Genomic DNA, 14,020 nt, shown 5'->3' on the forward strand with positions numbered 1-14,020 from the left:
CATCTTCCATGACATCCTCCTTTGCGAAGGAGGATGTCATGAATGAAGAATTTGTATAATTTCCAAATGATTTGTTAGAAACATTTACTTGGATCGCAAATTGTCATTTAAATCGCGGCAAATGCACTACCTCGGAGTCCACAGAGAGTTCTGTGCATGTGAAGTCTCAAATCGCTAGTCAGAGGGGATGTAACCGGCCGTTACTAATAGGAAACCAGTTTTGTTGATGCAAGACAGATTCATATAAGACTATCTATCGGCTTACCGCTTTAGTGACATTAAGAAGAATTGTTGGTTATGAAAGGGCAAATCCTGAACTTTAGATAGAAACCAAACTTGTTTCAGGACATTTTACAGTTGGAAAAGAACAAAATCTCTTTATGCAATATGATCTTTATTTAACATACTAATGATTTTTGGCATAATATAAAAATCTATTATTTTTTAATATACCTGTTTGACTTGCAACTGGTTTTGTTGTCCAGGGTTACATATTACAACATTGCTCTATATTTTGATCTGGGGCTCCAACGTGAGAATATTATTTATTTATTTATTTATTTATTTATTTATTATATCATCAAATGGTTCTTGTAAATATGCTTGACAAGATTTTTCTGAAATACACACTGTTGTTACACTTGATGACATTTTAGTGTGTCTTTGGTAAATCATTGTAAAAAATAAAATAATTTTTACTACAGAAAACAAAAATATTGCACATTACACTTTCTAATGCATTAAATATAATGTATAAAACAAACAAAACCATATTGTTACTGCACTTAAATTGGTGTAAACTAGCCATAGTTTAAATTTAACCAAAAGATTAACTCTTAATCAGTCCTCTCATATTCTAAGCAATAATAAGTGTGTATATAAATAACTATTATTAATATAAATTACATTATTTTTATGTCAAAAGTAAAGTACCTGAGAATTTATTGATATTTAAACATGGTAAAATGGGCCAATGGGATGCAATGGAATTGGTTACCATAGAAACCAGAAGCCACAGAATGCCGGCTTCTATTTGTGAGTTCTATATGTGACATCATCATACTGTATGTTACTGCAACTCTTGTTGGTTTGTTCATTTTGTAGCTCTGACAATTCAAATATGGGTCAGCTCAGTTCATCTTGTAAACCATCAAGAAATGATTGTGGCAGTGTGGACTATTATCATCATTGTACACCACCACAATCTTCCACAAACAAAGTGGAAAACGATTTACATCCAGAGAGAGATGTGGATAGTCAAAAAGAAAGAGGAAAGGAGCGTTCCTCTAAAAAGAAGAGAAAAGTGTGGAGGTGGATTTCCCATCTAAGAGGTGGCAAAAAATACACCAAGGCCTCGTCTGACCACAGTGCTGAGGTCTCTCCTGCTGCCTGTTTGGCTCCTGACAACAGAGCTACCCTGTCTCTTACAGCTGCCTGTTTGAGTCCTGACTGCAGTACTGAGGACCCTCCTGCAGCCTGTTTGATTCCTGACAGCAGTACTGAGGACCCTCCTGCAGCCTGTTTGAATCCTGACAGCAGTACTGAGGACCCTCCTGCTGCCTGTTTGATTCCTGACAGCAGTACTGAGGACCCTCCTGCTACCTGTTTGAGACCTGACTGCAGTACTGAGGACCCTCCTGCTACCTGTTTGAGACCTGACTGCAGTACTGAGGTCTCTCCTGCTGCCTGTTTGAGACCTGACAGCAGTACTGAGGACCCTTCTGCTACCTGTTTGATTCCTGACAGCAGTACTGAGGACCCTTCTGCTACCTGTTTGATTCCTGACAGCAGTACTGAGGTCCCTCCTGCTACCTGTTTGGTTCCTGACAGCAGTACTGAGGACCCTCCTGCTGCCTGTTTGAATCCTGACAGCAGTACTGAGGTCTCTCAAGGTGCTGCCTTTTTGAGTCCCGACTGCTGTCCTGAGGACTCTCCTGCTGCTGCCAGTTTGAGTCCCGACTTCTGGACTGAGGACTCTCTTGATTCTGCAAGTTTGAGTCCCGACTTCTGGACTGAGGACTCTCTTGATTCTGCAAGTTTGAGTGCCGACAGCTGGACTGAGGACTTTTCTGCTGTGTGTCTAAGTCTTGACTGCTGTACCGAGGACTCTCTTGATTCTGCCTGCTTGGCTCCTGACTGGGTTACAGAGGTCTCCGTCTGGCTTCTTCCTGCACTGTCTATGTGTCTCCTGCACCTGTCCGCTTGGTGACCGATTGGAGTCCAGATGTCTTTCTTCATTCCTCATTTGTGTTTTAATCTTATTTGCATCATATTTTTGATCTTCTCTAAATAAAGCATTTTAAAAAATGTTTTGTTTTTATTTTTATTTTGCATAAAACAAATTATAGCCACTTTGATTACTCAAATGTGTAATTTTTCAAAAAAAATACGATTAAATTTAGCTTAATGGTAGTTTTAGAGTAAAATTTAAGTTTCCTAGCTATTATTATTATTATTATTATTACTAATATAAAATTAAGTAAAATTTTTGGCTAAGTGCATAACTGATAGTCACACAAATTACTTAAATAATAGTCCCTTCACTTTAGATCCACTGCAGTTTAGCTTATAGAAAACTACTCAAATGAGATGGCAAATTGCTACTTCACAGAAAAAGTTAAGTCTTTATTGGATAAGGGTGGGTCGTTGGGGTTGTGTTTCTCACAAAATGTGTTTTAGCATTTATAGCAATGCTAACATGCATTGGCACATTGCTATCTTATTTCTCAAATGATTACAACATTGCTCCATATACAACACTATATATATATATATATATATATATATATATATATATATATATATATATATATATATATATATATATATATATATATATAATAATTGACACACTGTTTAGCACATTATCCATACGTATCGAAAATGATTTAAGTTTTTAGCACATTGTTGCCATGATGGTAACACATATTAAACTCTTCTGCACTTGTTTTATTAAATAACTCACAGTAATATTGGTGGTTCAATTCCTTAACCTAAACATGATGATCAACAACTGTGACCGTCACTCAGATGCTAGCCATTCTCTGCTGCAGCTGTGCCGGAGGGTTGCGGTGACAGCAGGGGCTTCACTCTTCGGTGTGTGTGGCTCATTACTGAAACGATGTTGTGATCAAAAGAAGCAGGGGGGCACTGATTACAGGGCAGAGCAGTTTCAACACCCCGGGTGAATGACTGCCCCCCGCCAGCAACATCCAGAGCCCTTAAGACAAACAACCCGCTAGCCTCTCTCTCCTGCCACTCTTATGTCAACACTGAGAGCAGCAGGCTGTGTGGAAGAGGAGGTTTTGTTATGTAACCAGTCACTTAAGGCATACAGAAAAAAAAAATCTGCTTTGTTTTGAGGATTCGTGAGTTTTGGTCATGACTCATGAGGTCTTTAAAGTTATTCTCTTCTCATCGGACTTGAACACAAGCTACTCATTCTGATGAAAACAGCTGTGAGGAGCACAAAGAACACCTGGTTCTTTTGTCAAAACAGAGTATTTAACCTTGCTTACAGTAATGGGCAGCTTCCCTTTGTATTAGCATGCAACAATGGAAGAGCACGCTATGGTGAGAGCAATATTAAGACATCATTTAAAGGAATGTTTCAAGCAGACATGAGAAAGATGTCATTATTAGGAGTATTATAATGCAATTAAGTGATAGTGGCACCAGAATAAAGCTATGACTGAGAATGAATACATAAAAATGTTACATATATGCCTGCACTCTATAACTGACTACAGTTCACTCACCGGCCACTTTATTAGGTACACATGTCCAACTGCTTGTTAACGTATTTTCTAAGCAATCAATAACATGGCAGCAACTGAATACATTTAGGCAAGTAGACGTGGTCAAGACGATCTACTGCAGTTCAAACCGAACATCAGAATTGGGAAAAAAGGTGATTTAAGTGACTTTGAACATTGCATGGTTGTAGGTGTCAGAAGGGCTGGTCTGAGTATTTCAGTAACTGCTGATCCACTGGAATTTTCACGCAGGGTTTACAGAGAATGGTCTGAAAGAGAGAAAATATCCAGTGAGTGGTAGTTCTGAGGGCGCAAATGTCTTGTTGATGCCAGAGGTCAGAGGAGAATGGACAGACTGGTTTGAGCTGATAGAAAGGGAACAGTAATTCAAATGACCACTTGTTACAATCAAGCTATGCAGAGGAGCATCTCTGAACACACAACATGTCCAACCTTGAAGCAGATGGGCTACAGCAGCAAAAGACCACACCGGGTGCCACTCCTGTCATCTAAGAACAGGAAACTGACGCTACAATTTACACAGGCTCACCAAAATTGTTCAACAGAAGTTTGAAAAACGTTGCCTGGTCTGATGAATCTCAATTTCTGCTGCGACATTCGTATGATAGGGTCAGAATTTGGCATGAAAGCATGGATCCATTTTGCCTTGTATCAATAATTCAGACTGCTGCTGGTGGTGTAATGGTGCGGGGAATATTTTCTTGGCACACTTTGGGCTCATTAGCACCAATTGAGAATCGTGTCAACACCACAAGCTACCTGAGTATTGTTACTGACCATGTTCACCATTTTATGACCACAGTGTACCCATCTTCTGATAGCTACTTCCAGCAGGATGTCAGAAAGCGTAAATCATCTCAGACTGGTTTCTTGAACATGACACTGAGTTCACCGTATTGAAATGGCCTCCACACTCACCAGATCTCAATCCAGTGGATCACCTTTGGGATGTGGTGAAACGGGAGATTTGCATCATGGATGTGCAGCTGACAAATCTGTAGCAACTGCATGATGCTATCATGTCAATATGGACCACAATCTCAGGAATATTTTTAGTACCTTGCTGAATCTATGCCATGAAGGATTTAGGCAGTTCTGGAAGCAAAAGGGGGTCCTACCTGATACTAGTAAGGTATACCTAATAAAGTCGCCGGTGAGTGTATTAATGAGCCATATTTACTATTAAAATGATATATTTGTCATTGTCAGATTCCTTTTGCATTATTAAACTTTATGATCAATGTTAAATACAGTACTTCAATGCAGTATCTATATAAAAAGGTTGATACAACACTATTTTTTTATTTTATACTGTATTTTTTAAATTGCAGCCATTTTACTACTATATTTAGTATCATATATTTACTAGACTAACGAGAAATTGTCATAGTATTTTGACAATGCTGTTCTTTTTTTTTCTTTGACTACTTTTATTGTACAAATCTGTAAGCTGTGTTGGCTAAAAAGTGTCAACCAAACAATTAAATGCAGTTTTAAATGTATATATATCCTTATATAGTAAATTGTAAACTTTAAAGGTCAAGGTTTGAATAGAGATGTGGAAAAACAGAGGGCTAAAATATGTTGAGAACCATCTATGCAATATGGCTACCATTTATACCACTTTTGATTCAAATCTCAAGTTCTGATTTTATTTTTAGTGGTCAAGACATTCTTCTCATGAGTAAATAATGAGTAAGTAGTGAGTTAACTCTTCCGTTAACTATCTAACAGCCGGTGCCGATCTGCTAGTCAAGCCCTTTGAATAACCCTTGTTAGAGACCAAACTTTTACCTCCTACATTCCAGCCTTGTAATTTGCTGTTGTGGTCATCTCATATGACTCGCATGCATGGCAGCACATAATCTGTTTGGGAGTTGTCCCCCTTCTGCGGCCTGCGCTGAAGAGACCGCCACGTCGTCCAGGCCCCGGGGCCGCAGACATCAAATGAAAGGCAGGAGGCCGTGATTAAAGCTCGGGCTTGAGGAGCTTCTCAGAACAGAACCACAGCCTAGAAGCAGAGGTCCCGTATGGCTGGACCTACATCGTAAATCTGACAAGCGAGTACAGGCACACAAACAATCCCGTACCACAGAGCTAACTGCACACAGGTACAATATAAAAGTCTTTAAAGTTCTATCCACAAAGCAAAGAAGCAGACAAGATGCATTTCATAACCAAGTGGCAACCTCCCACTCTCCCTCGCGAAGCTAATATGGAAATAACTTAAATTGCAATTCATCAAAATTTCGCTGGTCCTGGCTCCATATAGAGCAAATTTCTATTGAGCCCAATGTTAAAATGGCTAACTTTACAGCAGAAAAAAGGTGCTTACAGCCTGGTGCAAAGAATGATTTTGGTTCATACAGCTAATATTACTCTTCTCGAAAACTGCGAGGGTGTGTATTTTTTTTATACCTCATCCGTTTTGTTTATTTAAGTTATATTAAGTCTGCATAATTAAGGGCGGGGCCACTTGAGTGACAGCTAGGTCTCAATGGTCGCAATCACTTCGCCCCAGCTGATTCCGGCTACGTAGCTGCTGAACTCGGCATATAAATCGTATTTATGCTTTGTTTATGTGGCTTTACACAGTCAGTTGCCTTTTGGATAATTCTTACAATTATCAGATAATATGGCATGCTGTGTGCACTTAATTGTGCTCACAAACCATTCCTCTGCCCTCCAATTCCCAGGTGAGTGAAATGATATACTTCTTTACCATATTTATAAATGTATTTGTTTTTTTTTAAGGTAATTTATCACTTATAATTTTCTTTAGGCCTGTCATGCTCTCCAAAATCAGATAAATTGATTAGCTGCAGATTACAGAACAGTCATCTGAAACATCATACAGTTTTATGCCTGGATTTCATAAAAAGCCTTGCATTTACTAAGTATTTGGAAGTAATTTTCTGTTTCCTACTTTAGAAAAATGTTGTAAGAACAAAGTTTAGTGGCTTAATGTGTTACAACAATCTAAACATTTTATTGATACAACCAAGCACAAGTGGTCAGAACACAAACAAGTCACAGGTAATGAAGTAGTAAGCGTTTCTCCCAAAAAAAAAGCCGTCTAAGCAAAATGCTAGCAGGTGTCACTAGCTTTGGTCAAGCTCCGCCTCTTTGCCCTTATTTGGTTACCCCTGGTTGGAGCGATGACACGAGAACAAAATGGCGCCGGTTAGCCACGCCTACTTGCAGCTTTATTCGCGTTCTTCTGAAACCTATGGGTGACATCACGGATACTACTTCCATATCTTTTACAGTCCATGTTCAAAACGCATACATCTCTAAATGTTCACAATGTTTTTATACAAAGGCAGCACAAATGCACAAATGCACAAAATACACTCAAAAAAAAGATGTTTGCTTTTTGTTCAAACTACTTATTTAAAATAACTTAACAAGTTTAAGTGGATTGACCATAAAACAGTTAAAAACAAGGAATGACATCCCGCCCTACTCATAATTCTCTTTTCATACAGCTGAAGGCTATATGCCTATTACAAATTCTTAAAAAACTATGATATAGCCTGGTTTGGATCACATTGCTTTCTCACAACAATCGATCAGCTCCAGAGTTCGTTTTAATCGAGTCGAGACTACCTCTTTCAGGCGATCTCAGACCGATTGTTTTGTCGCAGATTTAAGTAAAATTGCTGGATTCACATATGCCAAACAAACCGCACAAACTGGGGAAACGCGTTAGGTTCCAAAACAAAAGCCTAGGTGTGAAAGCACCCTAAAATAATGTGTTGCATAATATTTAACATCCCAGTAAAAAATATTTCTGTAATTTCTGCAAATATTGAATAAAAAAAACCCCAGAAAAAAATGAAAGTTAATTGACTAGTGAATATTTTGTCATTCTGTTTAAGCAGATCTTTTTTCCTGTGATGCGCATTGCTTTTTTTTATTTGAACGCACATCAACATGGTTTCAGGTAGTTTTTAGGAACTCTTATATTTTTCTGACACTTGCTGGGAAGGGCATTTGGAGAATAGAGGACTTAATAAAAACATTTCTGACCTTTTTCATAAGACGTGTGGAGTCTTCACTGATCTGCATGAATCTCATGATGACATTATTCAGATAAATGTCACTCAGGGTTGCGTGGTCTTTGCTCTCTCGTCGGACCTGGTTCAGCAACAGGTACCAGCAGTTCACCGGGGACAGCAGATTCTGGTCTTTCCTGTGAGTGAGAGAGAAACACAACCATCAAAAATAAAGGAAAGTCTCCTGTCAGGACCATCTGTGCACTTTACTCATGAACTGGACTGATCCATCTTCCCAGCACCATCAGGATGCCTTAAGAGCTGTTCACGTGAATCACACACACACACACACACATTAAAATGCCTCTCATCTCTTCCCTTGATGATACATGGCCTATTTAAGTATTCACGATCTGTGGATATTTTTTATCGTGCCTGCAGAACCGTGAGCTGGATCTAAAAAGTAATGTGGAACATCAGGGCTTCTGGGACATATAAGAGATTTAGAAGGCTTCTAGGTCAAAACTATCTCCAGAAAACATACAGTACCTGCAGAATTAGAAACACTGCATTCTAATAATACATGTAATGATTATTTATGTACTCATTTCCTTATTAATATCAACTCAAACATAAGTGCACACGCATACTTCATGAATTAAAGTGAAAATAAATTCTTCTGATTGCATTTTTTAGGCCCCATTCCTTTAAATAGCACTTTATTTAACCTCTTAAGGCCCAAGGTGTTTTTTTACATGCATTTTTTATTTCTCTTTGCTATTTGGGCTTATTGGAACCTTATTAGAATAAAACCTTAGTATCTTCTTTTGATATGATGTACTTTAGAGAAAAATTATTTCCATATATGTGGACTTGTAGTCCGAATTTACATAAAACACTTTCCTGACTGTTTTTTAATGCATATTCAACTTTTTTAAAACATGTTTTGACTATCAGAGAGTAAAAACAAATTGTTTTCCCATTTGGACAGTTGAAAATAGTGTTTGGGACATTTCATAAGCTGCAAAACAGTTGCAGGATGCCGCTATATGTCTGTAACAAAATATAAAGCATTCAAAGTATTTTAAATAGAAAACTTAAGAGCTAAAATGTGCTGTCCACGTATGTGACCACTAAGCCCTAAGAAGTTAAATATACTGAAACAAAAACAAGGTAAGTGGCTGAAAACAATTGATATCGGCTGAATTTAAACAAACAAATTACATTTACTAATGTTCAACTTGCAAAAAAAATGTGTAAATCTGCCTGTTATTTAAAATGAAAAGAAAATCAGACCCTTTATGTCACTTATGTAACAACTCCACACAAGGTACCTATATGCATATATTGTTGAACGTCCCCAAATTGCATTATTCAGATCCAAGTAACGAGACTTACCATCAAATCTAATGAAAACTCAGATCCAATGTATCCCATTATTTTTTCTTCTGCTGGACGAATTAATTACTCCTCTTATCCATTACCAAAAGAAGGGTTCTGTCAGTTGTTCTGACTGCTGCGAAAAACCAAACGATACTGAAAATATGGCTGGATCCATTTACTCATGTGGATCTTTCTTGGACACACTACCTACTGAACATTATTAGTTTGGAATACACTATAGCCCGTAAGAAAGCTGTAAAATTTTGGTCTAATATGAGAGAGACTGTATCAGATATATTTCAATCCTTATTTTGTACCAATTATTGCGATATTACTGTTTTTATTTAATTAAATTTTTTTTTTTACTTGGCCTTTGTTGTATACAGTTCTAAAACGTACAATAATACAAATAGGATAAAAATTTTGTAAATCAAATGAATCATTCAATAAATCTTCAGACCAACAGAATTTAAAGAGCAAATGTTTAAAACCACTTTATTATAGCCAGTTTATGTATTGTAAAAGCTATTATAGTATGTTAACTTAGCACATTTTAAAAAAGATTTTCTGTTAAAAATATTTGGAATTTTTATGCGTTAGTAGAGTCAAAATCTTATTCAACACCATTACCATGCTACAATCAGAACATTTAAAAGAACGTTAATCATTTTTAGTAAGCAACTGTGATGACCCCAGGATTCTAGTTTGGATGTGGCAGATCCTGATTGGGTGCCTGCTTGCTCACCAATTGGTTTAAATCATATAAATAAGAGTGACGTGGTGGCTTCTGGAGGACGGTGTGACTATTTGGACGTCCTCATGTCGAGACTTTCTCTTTCATTGATTTTGTTTGGCAATGTTTAAATATGTAGTCAAAGTTAGTTATCTTCTTTACTTATCCCTAGACATTTGTTTGTTCCTTGATTTGTTGTTCTATTAGTTTTATGTATAATAAATAAGTTGCATAAAGATCTTTTTGTTAAGCTCTTTTATGTTGCGACTCAACGAGGGGGTCATAACACAATCAACTTTTAATTTATCCAAATTAAAAGTTTAGTCTCTTTTACTTATTCATTCATTCTCCTTCGATTTTGACCCTTATTTATCAGGAGTCACCACAGCAGAATAAACCACCAACTATTCCACTGAGCTCCCTCTAGCTCATCCGTAGTTCGCACCCATAGTTTGTATATTGGAGCATGAAGTCATTACACATTCATTCATTAATTTTAGTTTGGCCTAGTCCCTTATTTAATAGGGGTCGCCACAGCGGAAGGAACCACCAACTATTCCAGCATATTTTTTTTACGCAGCGGATGCCCTTCCACCCTCAGAAATCATTATACAGTATTACAGTTTTTTTTTTTCAAAAGATTGTGAGATGCAGGAACTGGAGTCAGCAGTTTAAATATTTTTCTGTCTCTTTTTTTATGTCAAGATGATATTTCACAATATCATATTTATTTTCTCTAAAGACTGCAATTGCACTTCATAAGCGAAGTAGAATTACCAAGAACAGTGTATATAAGCACAAAATATTGATTTCAGATTGAAATTTCAATCATTTTACATACAAATCGGCTTCAAACTTCTGATAAGATGAATACTGCTGTAATGTTACAGTTTTTTGATTTTCTCTATTTTTAAATCATGAAGGTAAGCATTTTACAAGCTAGAACAAACGTCTAACCTCCTAAATATAAGCAGCAGGAATAGCAATGCTCATATCAAGACTCGTAAAACATTGCATTGGAGGAGGAGGTGATATTGGCAGCTGAAAGACTTTTGGATGTAACGAAATATTTTTCAGCTCCATTTCCCTTCTTAACCCTCCCTGCAAAACAGGCAATCCATTTCATCGCTGTAGGTGAAGGTCTGCAGCCTGATGACATCCACACCCAATAGAGAAAAAAGAAAACAGAGAAAATATGCATCCGCACCATGCAGCTGAGCCGATACATCTAAACTCTTATCCTACAAAAACAGGAAGCAAGCTAAATCCAGATTCAAATATGACAGACATTCCTCGGAGTACCCGACTTGTTTAAAAAATTCAAAGTTGACGGATCAGTCTTCTATGTGAGACTGGATCAAATGGATAATCTAATTGAGCTAAAAGCCTAAAGATGCATGGTCGCAATATGAACACGCCGGGGATTCAGATTGCAGGGGAGAATTATGGGAGCCTGCGTGCTTTCTGTCAGTCTGCAATTACTGTAAATCCTTTCACAAGACTGTTTCATCCTCTTGAGCATGTACTCCACGCTCCTCCTGGCATGAAGTGTGTACTGTATGTCGAGCTGGGCTGTCAGAAAGCTGAAGGTGAACACGTGATCCGGATTCATGAAGTAGCAAAAATAGCTTTCGCTTCTTGAGTGCGTTTTTATAAATTAAAAAAAGGAGCAGTATTGAAGTGCAGGCCTGACGTCGAGTCATCTGGAGGAACTCACAAATACACACATAGAAAATAATGGTGCAAATGGAAACATTTCAGAATAATACAGCTTTGTTTTTGATTATAGCATTAAAATTGTTTGAGGTTAATGCACACAGAATGAATGACGCAGAAAAAAGAATGTATGTACATATGTAAATATGAATAGATTAAAAATAAATAATAATGAATAAATAGTATAATGAATGAAAAAATAGTAATGAATAAATACTGACTATACTCATGTATCTGTTACTTTATTATGTGCATGTGTGTTTGTGTATTTGTGTGTGTGTGTGTGTGTGTGTGTGTGTGTATATATATATATATATATATATATATATATATATATATATATATATATATATATATATATATATATATATATATGAATTATGACATTTTGCTGCAAAGGCTGAAGGCTGATTTATAATTCTGCAACAAGCGCACACGTATGTGCTGGCGCAGCCTTTGCGGGGTCGCATAGCCTTCGCTGTGGCCATCGCCGATGCTGACGCACACCTCTTAAAAATGCAACTACACGTCACAATGTCGTGTGGCGCAGCTCTGTGATTGGACGGCTTGTCAACGCTTTCAAAAGTGGGCGGGACCAAGAGCTGCACGAACCCATTGGAGCGAGTGTTTACAGGTTTCGAGTCCTATGAAGGAGCTCCATGTGGAAAGTTTTGTTTTGTGTTTACCTTATAACTAAAGTTATAAATGAACTTGGGAAAGCTATTGGGCTCTGTTTTGACGGTCCATGTAACATTTATCGGTATATTTAAAAACATTTTAAAGACTGTTAATTTAGAAGGGTGCACATGTTTTAACAATTTATATGGTTTATAATATTTTTGTGTGTCCATGATATGTTTTTTTTTTTTTTTTTTTTTTTGCAACTCATATGCTGTCATATGCTGCCTGTCTTGACCAGGACTCCCTGAAATAATACATGTTGTATTTCAATGAGGGATGGATGGATGGATGGATGGATAGATGGATAGATGGATAGATAGATAGATAGATAGATAGATAGATAGATAGATAGATAGATAGATAGATAGATAGATAGATAGATAGATAGATAGATAGATAGATAGATAGATCGAGTGGTTAAACACTATAATGTTATAGATGTGCATAAATTAAATTTAAAAATATACAAAACCTAAAATAACCTAAAATTAATTGCTTGAATACAGAATATGTGCAAATATCCTGACATATATGTAGAATTTACATGCGCAATTCATGAATCAGTCATTTCAAATTATTCCTAAAATAATATTTAATACATTTTATACATATTTCAGCAAATTTGATCACATATACAAGAACAAAATATTAAAAACAAAAAATATCAAAAATAAAATGGTATTAAATACCAAATGCAGCCAATTAAATACAAAAATATAATTTGATTCTAATATCTATTGAAAAAAAAATATATATTTTTTTATTTATTTGTGCATACATTACACATCAAATAAAAATACACATAGCTATTTCCTAATACAAAAAAAAATATTGTATATCAAGTTGTAAAATATATAAGCAACATCTGAAATATCATGAAAGAAAGCAACTGTCCTCAAGGTCAGCTCAAGCACAAACTGCTCCGTCGCAGAAATACATTGGAGTCGCAGAGTTTATTAGCTCACAGCCATGGTGAGCAGAACAGGGGTGATGATAACTAGAGAGGAAGTTGTCACACTGGGTAATCGAAAGGCATGATGAGCTCATTTGGAAAAGCACATGACTAATCAGAACTGATACAAACACAGCCAGAAGAGCAGAGATTCAGCTGCACATCACCAGCGGCAGGAAATCAGTAGTACCTCGTAAAATACATGGACAAGTATATCACAACCTTATTAGGAGAATTTAGCAATAGGGATATTTGAGATTTAAAAACACGAAAAAAAAATCTCAATCTTTTGACTGGTAGTGTATGTACATCCACTGAGAGACAAAGATATTTGTGTAGTTTTGTCATGATTAAAGGTCAATTATGATAAATGTTTTGATAAACATTTGATAAACTTGCATTATCATGATTTTGATAAGTCACTGTTAATCCCGTAACACTACAGTCCATTTATTCCTTTATTTGCTTTGAGTCCATTTATTAATCTGGCGTCGCCACAGCGGAATGAACCGCCAACTTATCCAGAGTATCTTTTTATGCAGCGGATGCCCTTCCAGCCGCAAAACACTACAATTAATAAATATAGATTTATATTTAAAGTTAACATATATTGTATGCCTTTCATTTGAAGTGCGTGCTGCATACTATTGAGGATGCTGTACTGAAGCTTACATTCACACAATTGAATCGCAATATCAGTTTTAAAAATCACAATTAGATATCAAATCGCACAACCCTTCTTGCCTTTTAAGAAGCAGCTTTAAGGTGCAAAAAGTCTTAT

General features: G+C 36.6%; 1 protein-coding gene across 6 annotated transcripts in view; it reads right to left on the bottom strand.

Annotated features, from left to right (window-relative positions):
- The window catches only part of srgap1a (SLIT-ROBO Rho GTPase activating protein 1a), a 177,904-nt gene that overhangs the window by 97,351 nt on the left and 66,533 nt on the right, over positions 1 to 14,020 (bottom strand). For all 6 annotated transcript variants that reach the window (XM_073929905.1, XM_017352030.4, XM_017352032.4 and 3 more), the window contains exon 3: positions 7,809 to 7,971. In XM_073929905.1, coding sequence (XP_073786006.1) covers positions 7,809 to 7,971 — 163 coding nt within the window. The remainder of the gene's footprint in view (positions 1 to 7,808; positions 7,972 to 14,020) is intronic.

The sequence above is a fragment of the Danio rerio genome, chromosome 18 (genome assembly GCF_049306965.1).
Source record: "Danio rerio strain Tuebingen ecotype United States chromosome 18, GRCz12tu, whole genome shotgun sequence".
NCBI lineage: Eukaryota > Metazoa > Chordata > Actinopteri > Cypriniformes > Danionidae > Danio > Danio rerio.